Source organism: Curcuma longa, chromosome 15 (assembly GCF_044706935.1).
Source record: "Curcuma longa cultivar G26 ecotype Majalengka, Jawa Barat chromosome 15, ITB_CL_G26_1.1, whole genome shotgun sequence".
In the NCBI taxonomy this organism is placed as follows: Eukaryota; Viridiplantae; Streptophyta; class Magnoliopsida; order Zingiberales; family Zingiberaceae; genus Curcuma; species Curcuma longa.
In genome coordinates, this window is record NC_133875.1 from 1,617,469 (window position 1) to 1,634,781 (window position 17,313).

At 35.4% G+C, this 17,313-nt stretch overlaps 2 protein-coding genes across 2 annotated transcripts; one reads left to right on the forward strand and one right to left on the reverse strand.

Moving 5' to 3' along the window:
* Nucleotides 1–93: 93 nt before the first annotated feature.
* On the reverse strand, nt 94–1,058 carry LOC141846317 (acidic endochitinase-like). Its single transcript, XM_074734333.1, has 2 exons — nt 571–1,058; nt 94–484 (listed from the first exon to the last, which is right to left on the reverse strand). Exons 1-2 carry the CDS (start codon nt 1,056–1,058, stop codon nt 94–96), a joined length of 879 nt encoding a protein of 292 aa, XP_074590434.1.
* Nucleotides 1,059–2,592: 1,534 nt separating this feature from the next.
* Nucleotides 2,593–17,094, forward strand: LOC141846371 (protein CIA1-like). The gene is made up of 10 exons (XM_074734394.1): nt 2,593–2,860; nt 4,290–4,436; nt 4,569–4,787; nt 4,903–4,967; nt 6,030–6,095; nt 6,168–6,248; nt 10,449–10,511; nt 15,629–15,698; nt 16,664–16,747; nt 16,842–17,094. Exons 1-10 carry the CDS (start codon nt 2,675–2,677, stop codon nt 16,914–16,916), a joined length of 1,056 nt encoding a protein of 351 aa, XP_074590495.1. The 5' UTR covers nt 2,593–2,674; the 3' UTR covers nt 16,917–17,094.
* Nucleotides 17,095–17,313: the final 219 nt, after the last annotated feature.

Sequence of the window (17,313 nt, forward strand, 5' to 3'; positions counted from 1 at the left end):
CATATTTACTTATGTTTACATCCAACTCGAAATGATACATGAACCCTAACACAAGCCACACAATGACAATTTTATTACACATATGTTCTGAAATCACACGTGATTTTTAACTTTCGAACTATACCCGGTGAGATCGTCATAGTACTTGGACCACAACATGATCCCTCCGTACTTGCTTGAGTCCTTGACGATCGGAAGAACCTTCGAAATGAGATCGTTCGGTGGAATGTAACCACTTCCGGCTGCCTCCGGTGCTGCCGGAAGCCCAAGGAACACCTCCTTTGCGGGGATGGAGATCCATTGCTCCCATGCATTTGCGAGATTGGTGGTATCGCCGGAGCTATATTGGCAAGGAGGGTTGTTGTAGAATTGAACCCATACATAGTCGAAGAGGCCGGTATCGAGTGCTCCACCAACCCAAGCATCCGGGTAAGGACATTGAGGTGCCGCGCTCAAGTCGACCCGACCATAGCCTTTGAGGTACCTAACAAAAATATAAATATATAGAATTTTTTTTAATAGGAATAATAATAATATTATTATTATTTAAAAATTAAAATGTCTTGTTGCCTGGCGAGTTCGTTCCAGTGTTGGTTGGTGCCGCCCTCGATGTCGAAGTCGATGCCGTCGAGCACGGCGTCGCCGAGCGGCCGCGAAGCGGCGGAGCCGCCGAGGAAGTTGTTCCAGAGGTACCCCGCCACCTGCTTGGCGTCCTGAGAGCTCGCCAAGTAGTAGCTCCCGGCGCCGCCGCCGATGGAGAGCAGCACCTTGACGCCGCGGCGCTGGCACGACTTGACGTCGGCGCTCAGCCCGGTGCAGCCGTTGGAGTAGGGGTCGCAGTGGCCGGCGAGGTTGATCATCGGCGTCTGGCCGTTGCCGAAGGTGGGGAGGAAGGCGATCAGGGCGAACTTGTAGTTGCCGGTGGCGCAGGCGTCGGCGAGGCTGCCTTCGTTGCCGTTTTGGCCCCAGTAGACGGCGATGCTTCCGGCCTCCGACAACACTCCGGCGACGGCGAGGGTGATCAAAAACACACCCAACAATTTAGATGGAATCGCCATGTCGATCGAAGCAGAGACCACTGATGAAACCGGCTTAGCAGATGAAGAAGGATCGATGCGATGAATCTTGTCTATTTATAGCAATGGGATCGATGCCGTCGCCTGCGCGCAAAGGTCTCTGGATCTTGTCGTGATCGATGGCAGATCGCTTCTGCTCTTGATCGTTTACGAAACGCAGCAGTTTATTTTGAATGTTTTTAAGCAGTGTATTTTATTTTATTTTATTTTTGAGTAAGCATCCGGGCTTCGCTCAATTAATTTCAGAGAATTAATTTCGGAGGGATTCATTTGATTTAAATTATCATGTATAACTTTAATAATATCAGATAATCAGATAATTAAAATTATGAGTATAAAATTTAATATTATTTCATTTCATTTATTTATTTGAAGAGAATAAAATATAATTATTTAATAATTATTATAATATTTTTATTTAATTTATTTTTAAATTAAATTAATAATATTAATATTAATGATGATAATAAATTGATAATATATATAAAAATAAATATAATTTAATTATATTTTTAAAAATTTTAAATAAATTTATATATATTTTAATAAAATAATTTATTAAATTAATAAATATAATTTATTAAATTTTAATTAATTTATTAAATTTAAAATTTATCTATATTAAATTTATATGTATTTAAATTAAAATTTATCGAATTAATTAACTCGATTTTAATTAGGTTTCACGGTACATTTCAAATAACTCAGTTAATCATAGAAAAAAATATTGTTAACTTTTGGAATAGCAGAAAATTTTAGACTGTTAAGGTAATCATATTCTGAATTTATAATCCATTTGTTGATATTTTGCTGATGTGACGGTAATACTGTATTTTTTGGGAATTAATCATAAGCTAAATCAAGTAAGATTATCATTGATAAACTTAGACAGATAACCAACGATAACCTTGAACCAAACGTGCCTTAAGAATTGTGAGATCGATTGAGGTCATGAGCGAGGTCGGTTGTAACCGCATGCAAGATTGCCCTGCGACCATGAGTGAACTCGTGTCCTTGCTCGTGACCATGAGCAAGGCCGTCCGCAATCACAATTGAGGTTGCGAATGAATTCGTAGCCTCACTCACGTCATCAATCATCTATATGTTTTTTTTTTTTGATAATCTAGATATCTAATTTCGTCCGATTAATTTTAAAGATAAATATATTTTTTTAATTTATCTATTTAATAAATTCAGAATACAATTTATGTCACTTAATTTACTTATCGATTATCCTTACAATTAGAAAGTATTGTTGGATTGATAATAGAAATTACTCCACCTTTTGAAAAAAATTCAACTATTTCTTATTTTTAATCTTTAAATAAAATTGAAAAAAAATCTTCATATTTCATCTTTAAATATGATGAATATTTTCATTACAGTTAATGATGGTAAGATAATAAAATTTTAAAAACTTTTGAGGATATTTTAACAAATTTGAAAATCCGAAAAGTATTTTTTTTTTCAAATAAAGATTTTGTGGGGGTGCAAAATTAAATTTGAACAGGCTCTCTCTGGAGCCTCGAGTCTGATTCCGCCGTCATTCTATTCTCCTTCTCGATCTCTCTCCGACCTTCGCGTGGATCATCGCATCCATGGAGCTCTCTGATGAACGGCAGATGGAGCTGCGGGAGATCCAGAAACTGGAAGGCCACTCCGACAGAGTGTGGAACCTTGCTTGGAGCCCGGACTCCACCGCCCCGCCCATGCTGGCCTCCTGCGGCGCCGACAAGACCGTCAGGATCTGGCAGCAAGGGAGTTCTGGATCCTGGGTTTGCAAGGTTTGATTCCTCAAAGGACAGATTTTGGTAATTTTGATTAGGTCAAAACCGAGTTTTTTTTACTCATTTGGGGAAAGTTGTGCCCTATTAGCCTTTAAGATGCAGCGTTAGGTGTGGGCTTGTGTGATCGGATTTCGGAGACAATTGTTCATGGACATCGAGTTACATTGATTCTTTTTTGCTACACTCTCTCTAGATGTATCTCTATGTATAACCTATATCTCTCTCTATGCTATGGATACTCTGTATTTGGTGGGTAGGATTGCCAAACCCTGTCAGATTTTGAAACTTTAAACCAAAGACAATTTATATTAACTTATATAGAAATAAGTTAAAACATATACATAAATAATTAAAGATAACAAGGTTTGACTCGATTTGAGAAACTTATAGCTTGGCCCAATCAAACTTTAATCAAGACTTGTTATGCAGTTCAATAAATAACAAGCTACAAATTACTGAAATTTAAAATAACACATCTATGACTTGGTTTTTGTTAAATTTTTTTTTTTTTTTTTTTTTGGGGGGGGGGGGGGGGGGGGTGATATTCGTGTAATATAAACTTGTGCTTTAAAGCTGTACATTCTAGTAGACTATCTAAATCACAAATAAAAAAAATCTTATTTTGGAAATTCAGATTTCTTCATGCTGCAATACTCTAGTCCAAGTGTACCTAAGTTTTTTATTTGTCTAACACAACAACAAAGAACACCGGCTAAAATTCGGTTGTAAAATCGGTCTCAGTATTTAAATTTAATAAGAAATTTCTGGAGCATACAAATATGCACAAGCACATGCACATTCTCACACTCAGATATACAGATTCTGGGGACAAAAGTTCTACTTTGTTTTAAGGAAAATAAATGATGGAGACCCGTACAATAGCATGTCACTCCTCCTGTGATTTAACTAATCAACCTTTTGTCGAGCTTTCTAGTCAACTTTTAATATTACACATCCTCTTGGTAAGAAATTGTCACAAATCTTTGAAAATTGAACTTATATTTTATACTGATTGATTTAAAATTTAAGTGCTCTGTGCTTTTATTGTTTGTTTCTGATTTATAAAGAAGCAATCAAGGATATCATCATATTTCACCAAGTTCTTATCACAATAAAGTTGATTCTCTTTCTGCCCCTTTTTTTGATCAATTTTTTCATTGCTTTGTTTTAGTCAACAGTGGTCTCCCAATCCTCGCTTAAAACAAAATTATATATTATTAGTAAAGCCATTTAGATTCTATTATCTATTTTCTGCCATCCTAAACTGAATTCAAACTCCATGTTTTCATTGAAACGGAGGCATACATCATGCTTGTTTGGATACATTTAAATACTTTTTTTCATGCTGATTGTTGTATTTGAGTAACCTACTGAAGAAACGTCTCTGCTCTTCTTGCACTTAATTAACCTATTTTCATTATAATAGGCTGTTCTTGAAGATAGCCATACTCGTACAGTTAGATCATGTGCTTGGTCCCCTTGCGGAAAGTTATTAGCTACTGCAAGTTTTGATGCTACAACTGCTATTTGGAGACATATTAGTGGTGACTTTGAATGCATTGCAACGTTAGAGGTAAAGACCAATTAAACACACATTTGATATTCTATAGTTGCACTTGTGCTACAACTTCTAGTTTTTCTTCAGAATTACACAATTTGAAAAATTAATCACGACATCTTGTTTATTTCTTTATTCTATTCTTAGGGTCATGAAAATGAAGTGAAGAGCGTTTCTTGGAATGCCTCTGGATCGTTGCTTGCTACATGTAGTCGAGATAAGACTGTTTGGATCTGGGAAATGCTGCCCAGCTCTGAGTTTGAGTGTGTTTCAGTATTACAAGGTCATACACAGGATGTTAAAATGGTTCAATGGCATCCGTATTTGGATCTTTTGGTTTCTGTCAGCTATGATAACTCCGTCAAGGTATAGAATTGAAAAACAAGTGATGTTATTCCCTTCTATTAGTAAATATGAGCTCAAGTCAACTTCTGGCAATTATTACTTATTGGCCAAAGTTTAGTCATGGTGTGGTTGTTAGGTCTGGGCAGAGGATGGTGGTGGTGATGACTGGCACTGTGTGCAAACAATTGATGAAAGTAGCAGGTACTGAAGTCTGTAGTTAGTCTTATCTAGTGTTCTGATGGCTTTAGACTATCTCAAACAATTTGTTCCTACTGCTGTCACCGACACCAGTGAATTATAACTGTGGAACTCACGCTTGATAATCAATCCAATGCTTTCCAATTCGATCTTTTCTGAACTTTGTCATTCAAACTTAAGCTATGATACTCAGCTAATCAATGGCAAATTTCATGTTGAACTGGTTAAAGAAACATGTTCCTTACTCAGTCCAATGCTTTCCAATTTGATCTTTTCAGAACAAAACTTTATTTTGTTAACTGCTCTAGATTTTGCACAATAAAATAGTTCATCTTCAGCTGGATCTTTGACAGTGCACTGATAAGACTGTTCTCTTACAGTGCCGAAGTAAATTCCTCAATTGCCAACTTGATTTTCTCATAATCAGTTTGGAGAAAATTCTTAAAACAGTGAAGTGTTCTTTATCCTGCTATTGAGTCACTTGATGACCAAATGTCTTGTAGAGAAACAATAAAGGACAAATTATCAAAAGCATATTTGGCACTTTAATTTCCTTCATAAACAACCAAATGGTTGTTTGGCTATTCAACTTCTATTTTCATATCCTTCCACATCAATCTATCAAGATTTTGGATCTAGCTAATGATAACATTGCTAATATTTAAAGTGTCAATGTCGAATGCCTTTTATTTTTTCATGCCATCATGATGTATAAAATTATAATGTGACTGTGGCACTAACAGTGTTTAATTTAAAATCATGTTCAAAATGCAGTCCTTATTCAAAACAAATGGATCTTTGGTAGCCAAGATTCCTGAAACACCTAAAGGAGAGACATGTGCATGGCAAACCTAGGTTTATCTTGTAGTCTGATCACCAACTTCATCATATAATAATATATTGCAACTTGTCAATGGCAAACTTAGGTTTGTTGCAGTCAATTACTGAACCAGAGTGGACATGAGATCTATATATGAGTCTATTAACTAAATAATTCAGTATTTTTGAAAATTACGGTGAAGGCGGCTTACAGTTTTTTGTTCCTTGTATTTTGGTGCTTCTCAGTGGTCATACATCAACGGTCTGGGCACTATCTTTCAACTCAGTGGGGGATAGAATGGTTACTTGCAGGTGTGCAGCTAATAACCTGCCTAGTTATATTGTCCGGAAATGTTGATAGATTAATTTACTTTGGTCTTGTAGTGATGATCTTACATTGAAGATATGGGATACCTCAAGCAACCTACAGGGAATGAATGGGGATACTGATAGCTGCAAACCTTGGTGAGATATACTTTCCTGTAGCTGTAGTCATTACTTTTTTGTTGAATATCTATTGATGTTTCATGGTTATAATCTCAACATGTGTCACTCATCCTTAACTGAAGGAACTTTATTGGGATAAAGTCTACCACACCCCATCCAAATTTGGTCTACTGAATGATAGACTTCATTTGAAGCATGATCTGAAGAAATGTCTGTCAACTAACTTAACACATATCTTAAGCTCAAATGAGAAAGAACATTGATAGGTGAGATTGACTTGGCAATCAACCTATAATTGGAGGCCAAAAAGAAACAACAATAGATGTGAGAACAGATGGCAATAGGTCAACATTAGATGTGCATGGATAAAATTCTCCAATAAGAATATCAATTAAGATTAATAAGCTTTAAATCTACACCAATTATCAACTTAAATTAACACCATTTAACCGCTTTCTGGTAACATCAATTAACAACTTTAAGTAATCACCAGTTATATCTTTTGTATTATGGTGAAACACTAAAGCCAAGTTTACTAGCAAAAGTGTATCGTTAGATACATGGATTGCATCTCACTAATGTGCATTGGGGCCTTGCGGCCAACACCCCACCATTGCACAAATGGGCTAGAGCTCTATTTCACATGGCTTGGCTAATTTTTTTACTTTTTGAATTCTTTTGTATTTGTTTTCTTATAAATACCTCATCATTAGACAAACTTTTACCATTCAACTTGAAGGGCATTCAACTTCAAGGGTGTGTTTTTTACAATGGAAGGAAACCAAGAATGAAATAAAGTGACAAAAAGTTTTTTCTAGCAACACTTTTCATTCATTTCCTTTGGCTAAATAATGGAGATATGAAAAAGGAAATAAATATTTCTTTAGTTATCCTCTATATTGCATTTGATTTAAGTGGAAAAGTCATTTTGACATGCAATGGAGCTCAAATCCAAACTTAAGAAAATTCAAAAATATTTTCCTTTTAAATCTATTTTTGATTTTTTTTTTATGTTTCTAATAAATAAAGTTTTTAATTTTTTTTTAAGTCTTAAGGGAACAAGTGGAAAATATTTCACAATTCTTTTTTTATATTTTTTCTATCTTTTATTTTCCTAGTTGCTTCCTTCCTTTGAAGGAAACAAGGCCTAAGTCTTAATCAAGTTATGCTCCATTTTTGTCAACCTTAGCCACATTGAAGTTAGTAATCCTATTATTTGTTTGGTTGTGTCACACTCTTTTATGAGGATAATCCTAATAATGAAGGGAAAAGATTGAATGCTCATCTCCTTTGCTCCTTGGGGAGGATCATAGTTGGATACTTTGATGGAGCAAGACAAGCTCACTTGAATGATAAGTAAGAAATGTTGGGTCTCGTGAGAGAAAGAAAATGATATGAGAGAGAGAGAGAGAGAGATTGTGTGGTGAAGGATATGGCAATACTTATTGGTAAGGTGTAGTGAGATGGAGCTCATCCTAGGTGGGAGGGGAACATGAGGAAGTTAGGGAGACTAGGACACAAGGGGAAAGAAAAACTCAGGTAAACTTTTAACTAACGAACCCACAAACATTCATTGAGTTGACTGGGTCAATTTAGTCCAACATTAGTTCAGTCATAAAACACCAAATTGGGATTCAGTCCGAGCCCAAAGTAAATCCAACTTGATCCTTACTCAACCATAACTCAGAGAACCAAACAAGCCACAAATTGAACCTCAATCAAGCCTTATTCATCAAAACCAACCCTAAACTCAACAATTGAACCTCAAATGCAATCACTAAAACTTAATTAACATCCCTTGGGGCACAACGCAAGTGGCAAGGCATGAGTAACACAAACAGGAGCATCTAGGGTTAATTCCCAACAAGGGCATTTGCCTAGCGTGATTGATTCCCAGAAAGTCCGGCTGCGAGTGTTGGGCCACTTTGCGCTTCTCGGATTTACTTTGGTAGTCGGTGGGAAACTTTCATGGGGTCAAGTTGGTCACCTTCAGGATTAGTTGGTTTGAAGAGCTGGATACTTAGATTATCAAAAAAAAAAAAAATTAAAACTTAATTAACATTTTTATTTTATGACAAATCCCTAGATAGATTTCAGGACATAACAAAATCACTTGTTGGAAAATGGTGAGAAATGTTTGACCTTTTGATTTCTTGATCTTGTTCTTTTGTTTAGCTTTTCAGATGCTTATGTTTTGCTTCTTGTGTCACGCCTTCATTCCAATTCTACATTAGGTGATATAATTGGAGGATGACAGTTCACCACTATAGCAAATGGTATTGTATGTCCTACCTATCTCATTGATCTTGTTCTTTGGTTTAGATTCTCCCTTTCAATAGAAGTACTTGGATTGAAACTCATTTTCAAAATACTTTGGCAGGAATGACAACTAATGTAGAAGTTAAACAGTTTAGAAACCTCTCAATGGTTGCAACTGTTGATGACCAATGCTCATCCCTAAGGTTTTGTTTACTCATGGCGACGAAAACCCATTCTATGAAAAGTGGATTTCAATTTGTGAGATGCCTCGGTAAAATTTTGGATATAAGGAACTTAGGCATGATTTTGCTGATTGAATTTGGAACCAAATCACATCAACCCAAAACCAAATGGACGTGGGTGGTCTTTGTGAAGGGAAGGGGGAAAGTCCTATTTGAATGCAGCTCAATTAGAAAACACACTGATGATGAGGTGATGCCACACTGATGGATGAGCAAGGGCGAGGTAGGGTGAATGAGGTTGGTGTGATACTGGCAATGTGAGGGCAGGCAGGCGAGCTTGATCGACAGGAAAATGAGGGTAATCCCATATTTTTGTTTTTCCTACCCCTTCTTCCTCGTTTCCTTACCAAGTAACAAGTTTTCTCCCTCTCCCTACCGCCTCCCCTTTCTCTTTCCCTCCTATCTCGTTGGCATTTCTACTCTGGTGTAAACAGAGCCTAACACTATACATCCAATCTGTACACTCACAGAACATTTTTTGTATTTTTTTGGGCAATTGATACTATCATTAAACTTCTTATCATACCTGAAATCTTATTGAATGTTGAAGTGGGGAATGGCTCATTCTGTTCCATAATCTAGCCACTTGGGAGGTGGTTCTCCTCTTGATAACTCCCAGGTGCAGGGGGGTGGGGGGGGGGGGGGGGGGGGATAGCTCAATTCGTGAACTGAATTTCTCTCGTCTTCTTCTGTTTTGCCATACATGCACTTAATTTCAAGCTAGGTACAAATGATGGAAATTGATATTTTTCCTTTCTAAACATGAAGATAAAAGGAGAGACAAATGAAAGCAACTTTGGCAAAATTAGTTCTTCCATTTTGCTTCCAAATCCATGGTTTAAATATTGGAGATGGGCTAACCCACATTGGCAAGCCTAGGTTAAATAAGGCTGATATCAATGTAGATAACAAAATTTATATTATTCAAATACATAATATTACCAAAAATATATCTATTATTCAACCAGGAGACCCTGTGTGCATAATCTACAAATCAACAAAGATATATTATTCAAGTAATATAAGCAAAAACGTGAAACAAAAAAGAAATTAAGTAACAGACAAGACAATAATTACTTCCTTGATGGCTGGCATATAGTCAGTGTCATTTAAAATAGTCTTTGAAATCTGATAAAGAATTTCAGCAGTATATCATTATAGCCTCAGATATAGTATTTTATTTTTATTTTTGTGTGCTAATCATCACCTTCTGCTAGTGTAGTGTGTTGCTTTTGGTCACCCTTAAAAAACCTTTTGTTTAAGTTGATGTTCATTGTGGTTCAATGGTTTGACTGATTCATATGAAAATTAGTTTGATTGAAAAATGTATGTTTTTAGTTTGGTATGATTAATGTCCATAGGAATTTTCAATACAGTGACCAGAGCATACATTAAAAACAAATCATTTTATTTATTCAATATGGTATCCGTCTGGTCTGATATTTGTTTATAATTTCCTATCACTATCAGGGAAATATCGTTTTGGACCGGAATACACAATTTTGTTTTCTGTGTAATCTATTCAAACCAAAATCTCTCCAGCTTATAGTTGTATGCAGATTGGCTTCATCACTTTTCTTTGTTATAATCTCCTGCATAAGTTTTATTTTGGTGTCTAGACTTAGCTGTCACATACATTACTTCACAAAATATTTCAATTATTAGTTCAGGAAACACCCATGTATCCTTTCTGGCTGATGAGTTTTTTCTTCTTCAGGAAACACCTATGTACATTTCCTGGCTACCATGATCGAACAATATTTACTGTGCATTGGTCAAGGTACCAACTTAAGTTTCTCGCAAGGATCAAATTTGCTATACCAGTGCAGATATCTTGGACGAACCACATGCCTATTTTTCTTTTTACTTTCTTTTTTGTCAAAATGGTCTTGGCCATTCATTGTTACATTGCAAAATACATCGTATAAGTTTGCAGCAATTATTATTATTATTTTTTGCTTTAGATAACAATACCACTCTCTAACAGGTATAACCAAGACTAACTTTTTTTGCTGCATTTCTTACTGGTTCTTATCTACTTTGGAATTGAAATATTAGTTTCAGTGAAATACTTTGTCGCAATACAGCAAACTGAGAAGAACTCCAACTACCTAAAAATTTGGGATTTGACGATTCCATCACAAATGGTTGGATTATGGAATTCCACTTTTGATAGTAGATTACCATTATACTCACAACTGATTGATTAGTCTGCTATTGACTTAGATATATTGCCGCCACACAACAAACTGGGAAGAACTCCCAACTACCTAAAGATTTGGGATTTGATAATCCCATCAGAAATTGTGGGATTATGGAATTCCACCTTTGAAGTAGATTACCATTATACCCACAACTGATTGATTTGTCTATTATTGAATTAGAAAGTTCAGGAATAATTGAGTAAAGACATGACAAGACAAATTTGTCTTCAATGTCTTCAAATGTTATTTATGATATAGGTCGAGATTTGATCTATTACTCCTTTGTTTCATTGAATTCATTGGTTCCAAACATAAAAGCTAGAAGGATAAGAATTGTAATGACAATCAAATGAGAGAAAATGAGATAACTAACCTATTAACTTATTAGGCCCAACCAAGCCCACCCATTGCTCAAGCCTGAGTTTAATACTAGTTCATTGCATTTAAGCTTAGAAATCACTTCATCAACCCATTACTCTTCATATAAAGCAACTAGAGTATTGCAATATCGCTGAAGTTTTGATTGCATTAAATTGTTGGTTTTAACTCATAGCTCTGAATCATCTCTATTTGACAACATATGAGGCTTAGCTATGAAATGGGCAAGTCTTCCAAACATATTATGATGTCTATGGTCATATTTGCTTTGGTACCAATAACCTAGTTAGATGAAAGAACCAATTGATATATTAGGCCACATTTTTTCATCCAAAATTCAAACCAGGTTAATATTAGCTCTCATATCTAAGAGGTATGAGCATACAAATCTCGTTCATAGTCCTTAATATTGCTTATGGGACTCATGTTAAAGACTAATTCTCTGAGGGACTTTACTCCCATGGAGGGTAGTTAGAGTGCAAGGAGGAGAATGGGAGAAGGGAAGGTGGAGAGAGAGGAGGTGGTGAGAGAAGGGATAAATATTGTTTACTTGGGTAATGAGAAGGGGAAGAGAGAAATATCACTGCATTTTGATGCATAGAAGAATCGTATGTTCTCCCTTTTTCGTGTTACTTCGATATTAATACTTCTTCGTGGTTCAACACCAAGGTTGAGGAAGAAGTTCTATGAAGGTTCACAGTGGAAGAGGTCAACAAGGAGAAGACACAATAGGATTTATTCTGATGGAGGTTTGAATTGACGAAGGTCGATGAGGAGGAGATGCAATTAGATCTACTATGACGATGAGGTTGACGGGTGTGGAGACGTAGTTGGACCTACTCTTGTTGTGGTTCGTTTTGATAGAGGTCAACGAGATAAAGATATGGGCTGCTCACATGTGGTGGGTACAAACGAAGGCAACTGTTCTATGCATATGTGGAGGAAGATATTGAAGTATAATCAACTTCTCCATACACCTTTTTTCCCTCACTGAAAAATTGTATTCTCAGAGTTCTTTCTTTGTTTGATTCCTTTAGTAATTACATTCGAATGAATAGTGGAAGTTATCCATTTGACCAACCTCCTCTCTGTCTATTGCCTTGGTTCCTTTTCATTGGAATCAACAATGTTAGCATGCTACTAGTTTGACTAGAGGGGGTGAAATGAATAGATGACACATGTTTATTTTCGATTGTCGCAAATTCTAAAACTCAAACACAAACACAAACACAGTGATTAAATAACATGTGTGAACAATATCAAAATGATAATATGCAACAAAAATAATAAAACTAATGGAATACACGTTAGCAATCCAATATAATGTAGGTCAGAGACCCCACTCCTACTCCATGACTTATGACACGCTTGGTATGCCACCCTTAAATCCATTAATTTACTTCTTTAAATGTGGTGGTAGACTAAGCCTCTAGAAGTATGATACGACACTAGAACTCCTCACAATGACGAGATACAAAGTATTCGGTGAAAACGACCTCGATTATACTCCTCTATAGTCTAGTCAACTCTTGATTTAAACTTCTTCCTACATTAAGAAGCCTTTAGGATAGATACCCTCTATCTAAAACATTAAGGCCTTGCTCACACTCTATGACTTACCTCGATTATCCTAGACGAGCTTGTCATTGATAGACACCTTTTAGCAAATGATATAATAAAAAACTCAACCTCAATAAGAATTTAACTCTAAGTGAGTAGAATGTTAACTAAGAGAACTTCAAGTCCAAAGATGAAATCTTGCATTTCTTTCTAAAGCCTCTTAGTTTTCCTTTTGACACAAAGTATTAAAGATGTTTTCTTATAAGCCTTTATGCCAAAATTTCCACCAAAAACTATTATTTATAGTCTTTTATTAGCATTATGGTTGACCAAAAACTAACTTTAGTCAACCAACATCAAAATATAATTGTTGAGACTCAATGTTCAATTAGTCAGAATCTTGGTTGGCACATTTTTCCAAAGGAAATAAATCCTTTTAGGAGGTTCTCAATGACCATAGATCGAACCTATCCCATTTTTACAGAGACTCAACATTCAATTTTGTAGAATGTTGGTCGACTAACATTGAAGTGTGATCGACCTATTTTTCTAGAGAGGAAATTGTGTCAACACAATTCTAGTTATTTCAATACTCACTCGATCCTAGTTGATTGAGGTAATGTTCTAGTTGATTGGAGCATGTTGGGCAACCCCTTTTTAGTCAATTTACAAGCATCATAAGTATCCCTAAGATCTGAGGCATGAGCCGTTGACAGAAACATAATTCAGGAACAGCCTCTAAGGTTTAAGATGAATCTCCTTTGACAACAAACTCTACCTAGAAATTAATTCCTATTAATGTAATCAATCTACATGAAGTAAACCCAAGATTATAACTATCAAACACAAGGGTCTTTGCTTTCGTCAACCTTGATAATTATCCATGAGTTCAAAGTTTTATAGACTAGTACAAACCACCATACCTGTAAGGAAGCAACACATACAAAAAATTAATGGAATTGAGATTAAAGAGGAATGTGCGGAGCTCACAAAAAACTAATAAAATACATACAAAAAATTAATGGAATTGAGATTAAGGAACGTGCCAAGTTCACAAAAAACTAAATAAAATATACAAATAGTCAAAAGCAATTAGGTGTTTCTCCAATAGATAATGGCATGGGAAAAATATGATGAAATTATAAACATGTTTAAGGTCCAACTGATAGATTCTAAAGTTGAATCTACTAAAATAAAAGGAGTAAGAAGTAGAAAGAGTGTGGCATTAGTCATATGTAATGAAAATAATTTAATTAATTTTAATATTACTAATGGTATAATTAATGAAGGGCTAAGATCATATAGCTGATCCCAAATAGTTGAGACAAACGCTTGATGACACTAGGAAACTATAATACATGCTAACATTGGAAATACCAAAAAATGCATAATTGATACAGCAATAATATATTTTAGTTTCTTATTTCATACTATTTATTAGAAATTTTTGACAATAAAGGATTAGTATATTATAAAACTGATATATTTTAAATAAATTATAAATGTAATTTAATACTAACCTTTTATAATTAGACTTTTGCTATTATTATTCTTTCTTTGAAATAATTAATCATTATTATCTAATCAAATTATATGCAATGTGTTCTTTGGTAATTGACTCAATAATCTAAAGGAATTGATGTTATGATTGTCATGTCAAGAATGTAGTAGTGGTGAAGAGAATACGGATATAAAAGGAGATAGAAAATATTGCTTATATTAGGTATTTAAGATGTTAGATTTTGGGATATTTGATATTGTAGAAGCCCTAGAGGATCCCTCAGAATGCCAAAGGTATTTAGGTGAAAGCCCCTCTAATATTTAAGCAGAGTTTCACTAAGCTTCGTAGGAAGGAGGTGGAATGACTCTTTTCTTTGCTCCCTCTGTCCTAATATCCTAGAGGTGAGAGGCTGACTCATCATAGAGAAGCTAATGAATCTAAATCCAACTCAAAACACTAGACATTTAGATGCAAGGTCCTTAGTTAAGCATGTTTTAAAGTATTTAACTTGATCATGTGGAATTAAAGGGTTGATGTGACTTATTATTCTGTGATGCCCTCAATTCCAATGATGTCAGAGGTGAGGGATTGGTTCTGATACCATGTGGAAGCCCAAGGAGAGCTCAATCCAACCTGCCAAGATAGTTAGGTGGTGGTTCCTTATATACTTAAGCATGCATGTGATACTTTCTTGAAGCAAAAGCTGACAGTAATTTTCATAAGAACTTTCTCAAGGTTGTTTTAGAATTTCTAAAGCAAAAAACTTTTACATCCAAAATGCTTCCTCACTGCTTTACCAAACACAACCTAACAACAAATCACTGATATTAGAGATCGGAATTCTATACAGCGGTGCTAAAGTTTATTTTCTGATTTTATAAGACTATCCTATGGACAATTTTGTTTGTTATTAATCTTTTTTGTTTCAGTAAAGCAATAGGGTAATATCTTTTACCTATGTTTCTACTACTTAAATGATGGTGGCATTCTGATGCTCGTCCTGTCACCGATGACATGAATTTTGATGTTAAGGTGAGGGAGCATTGCAGTGTTTGGAACCCCTTCAAACATGCGCCCCCTCTATTTCCTAGGTACTGTGTAATAAGATTGGACACGATGTTATGCTCTTATCAGATTACCAGTTATAGGTCCTGGTTTGCTGTTTCAGTAAACTAATATATATCACACAGCATGCAGTTTATCCCTTCACTGAAGAAATTTTACAGTGCGTGATGATTATGTATCTAAATGCAGGGAGAATGTGATTGCTAGCGGAGCAGGTGATGACACCATATGTCTCTTTTCTGAGAGCAAAGAGATTTCGGTACTTTTAATTCCCATCCATTGTTTGTCTGCATGATAATTTTTCTTCAGAATAACGCAAAGTCTAATTCATGTGCTTGCTTGAATTAAATAATCTCTCTTTCTCACAGTGCAATTTTTATCAATTTACTATAGATTATCTTCACTTCCCTATATGCCTACATTAATCCATATCTAATGTCAAACGGGGTTTTTCTATTAAGAATTGTTTCTGAATCTCTAGTTTCATTTTTAGTGAAAAATCCACAATACATGCAAGAACAGCCCTGAAGTTGTTTCAGTTTATCAAACCCTTGTACTGTGAATAAGCACATACTGTGATGGTTTTTCTGCACCTACAAATACTTTCCATGACTAAAGCCCTTCCAATCCGAAAGGAATCTCCTCAATGTCCACAGAGTATTTGGTTCCAAGTTCCAACAGCATTCGGCGTTCTCTTTTAGCTATTCCTCCTCTTTCACCTGCTGTCCCTTTTTTATTTTTCTCATTTCTATATATCAAATTGACTATCATATAGGAAATTAGCAGACTTCAAATACATACAATCAATTGAGACCTTTTTTTTTTGTTTTTTTGAAAAAAAAAGTATAAGACAAGCTGAAAAGCAACTCAACCTCTCTGTACAGCATGAAAATGGATCACAGGCCATGGATCATTACCAACAATATGGTAAAATTTCATCTCACGGCTATTTAACGATCCAAAGCTTTTGCTTTATCAATGCCCTGTATCATATCCAGTTATTGCCAAACTTATCCGAGTTATGAGCGAGCTTATACAATCTGCAGGTCTTTGTTTTTATTTCACCTTCATCTGGAAATTCATCTCAAATGTCGACATGTGCATACTGGCACACTGCTTGCTCATGCTATCGATATATTTCTTTTCCTGAAATTGTTGGCATTCACTTAATGTAGCAATCATTTATTACAAGGCAACCAAATCAATGCATAACTCTGGTTTCAGGATGCTAAACCAAATTACAAGATTCTGCTGAAGAAGGAAAAGGCACATGAGATGGACATAAACTCAGTGCAATGGAATCCCAAGGTTAACACTAGTATACCCCTAACATATTCAGAGGCATCTACATGTTACCCTAAGACTCCAACCGTTGACACCGTCATCGGGTTAAATTTTGCAGGAACCTAGGATTCTTGCTTCAGCTAGCGATGACGGCACAATAAAGATATGGGAACTTTCAGAAGTGACAAGATGATCATTAGTCATGAACATTTCAGTAAGATTATATGTATGCATATCCTGATATGTATAAGAGTTGCTTGCATCTATGTTGTAGTGGAGTAGAGCAATTAAGAAAAGATTGAAACAGTTGAGTTTTGCCTAGATATGATCATGACAATTCTGGCAAATGCATGGTGTAGCTTTTGTGTGTATGATTCCATTCTTACACACAAGGAGTTCCAAGCAGAGTTATGTAGTGTATATGAAAGATGGATTTGAACATTTTTAGATGTTACTCATGAAGTTGTGATAAATTTATTAATTAAATTTTGAATATTAATCTCTTCAGTAAAAGGTGGAATTCATCATTCCAACGATTTTACACGATTGATTTCACGAATATCTATGAGGAGATAAATCGAGAAATTATA

Bases quoted from the DNA above. Each gene is read 5' to 3' on its own strand.
- LOC141846371 (XM_074734394.1), top strand. From the start codon at position 2,675: ATGGAGCTCTCTGATGAACGGCAGATGGAGCTGCGGGAGATCCAGAAA. The intron at 4,968-6,029 runs GTACTGAAGTCT...GGTGCTTCTCAG, and splicing joins ACAATTGATGAAAGTAGCAG to TGGTCATACATCAACGGTCT. The intron at 10,512-15,628 runs GTACCAACTTAA...ATCTAAATGCAG, and splicing joins TTTACTGTGCATTGGTCAAG to GGAGAATGTGATTGCTAGCG.
- LOC141846317 (XM_074734333.1), bottom strand. From the start codon at position 1,058: ATGGCGATTCCATCTAAATTGTTGGGTGTGTTTTTGATCACCCTCGCC. The intron at 485-570 runs GCAACAAGACAT...TATTTTTGTTAG, and splicing joins CACTGGAACGAACTCGCCAG to GTACCTCAAAGGCTATGGTC.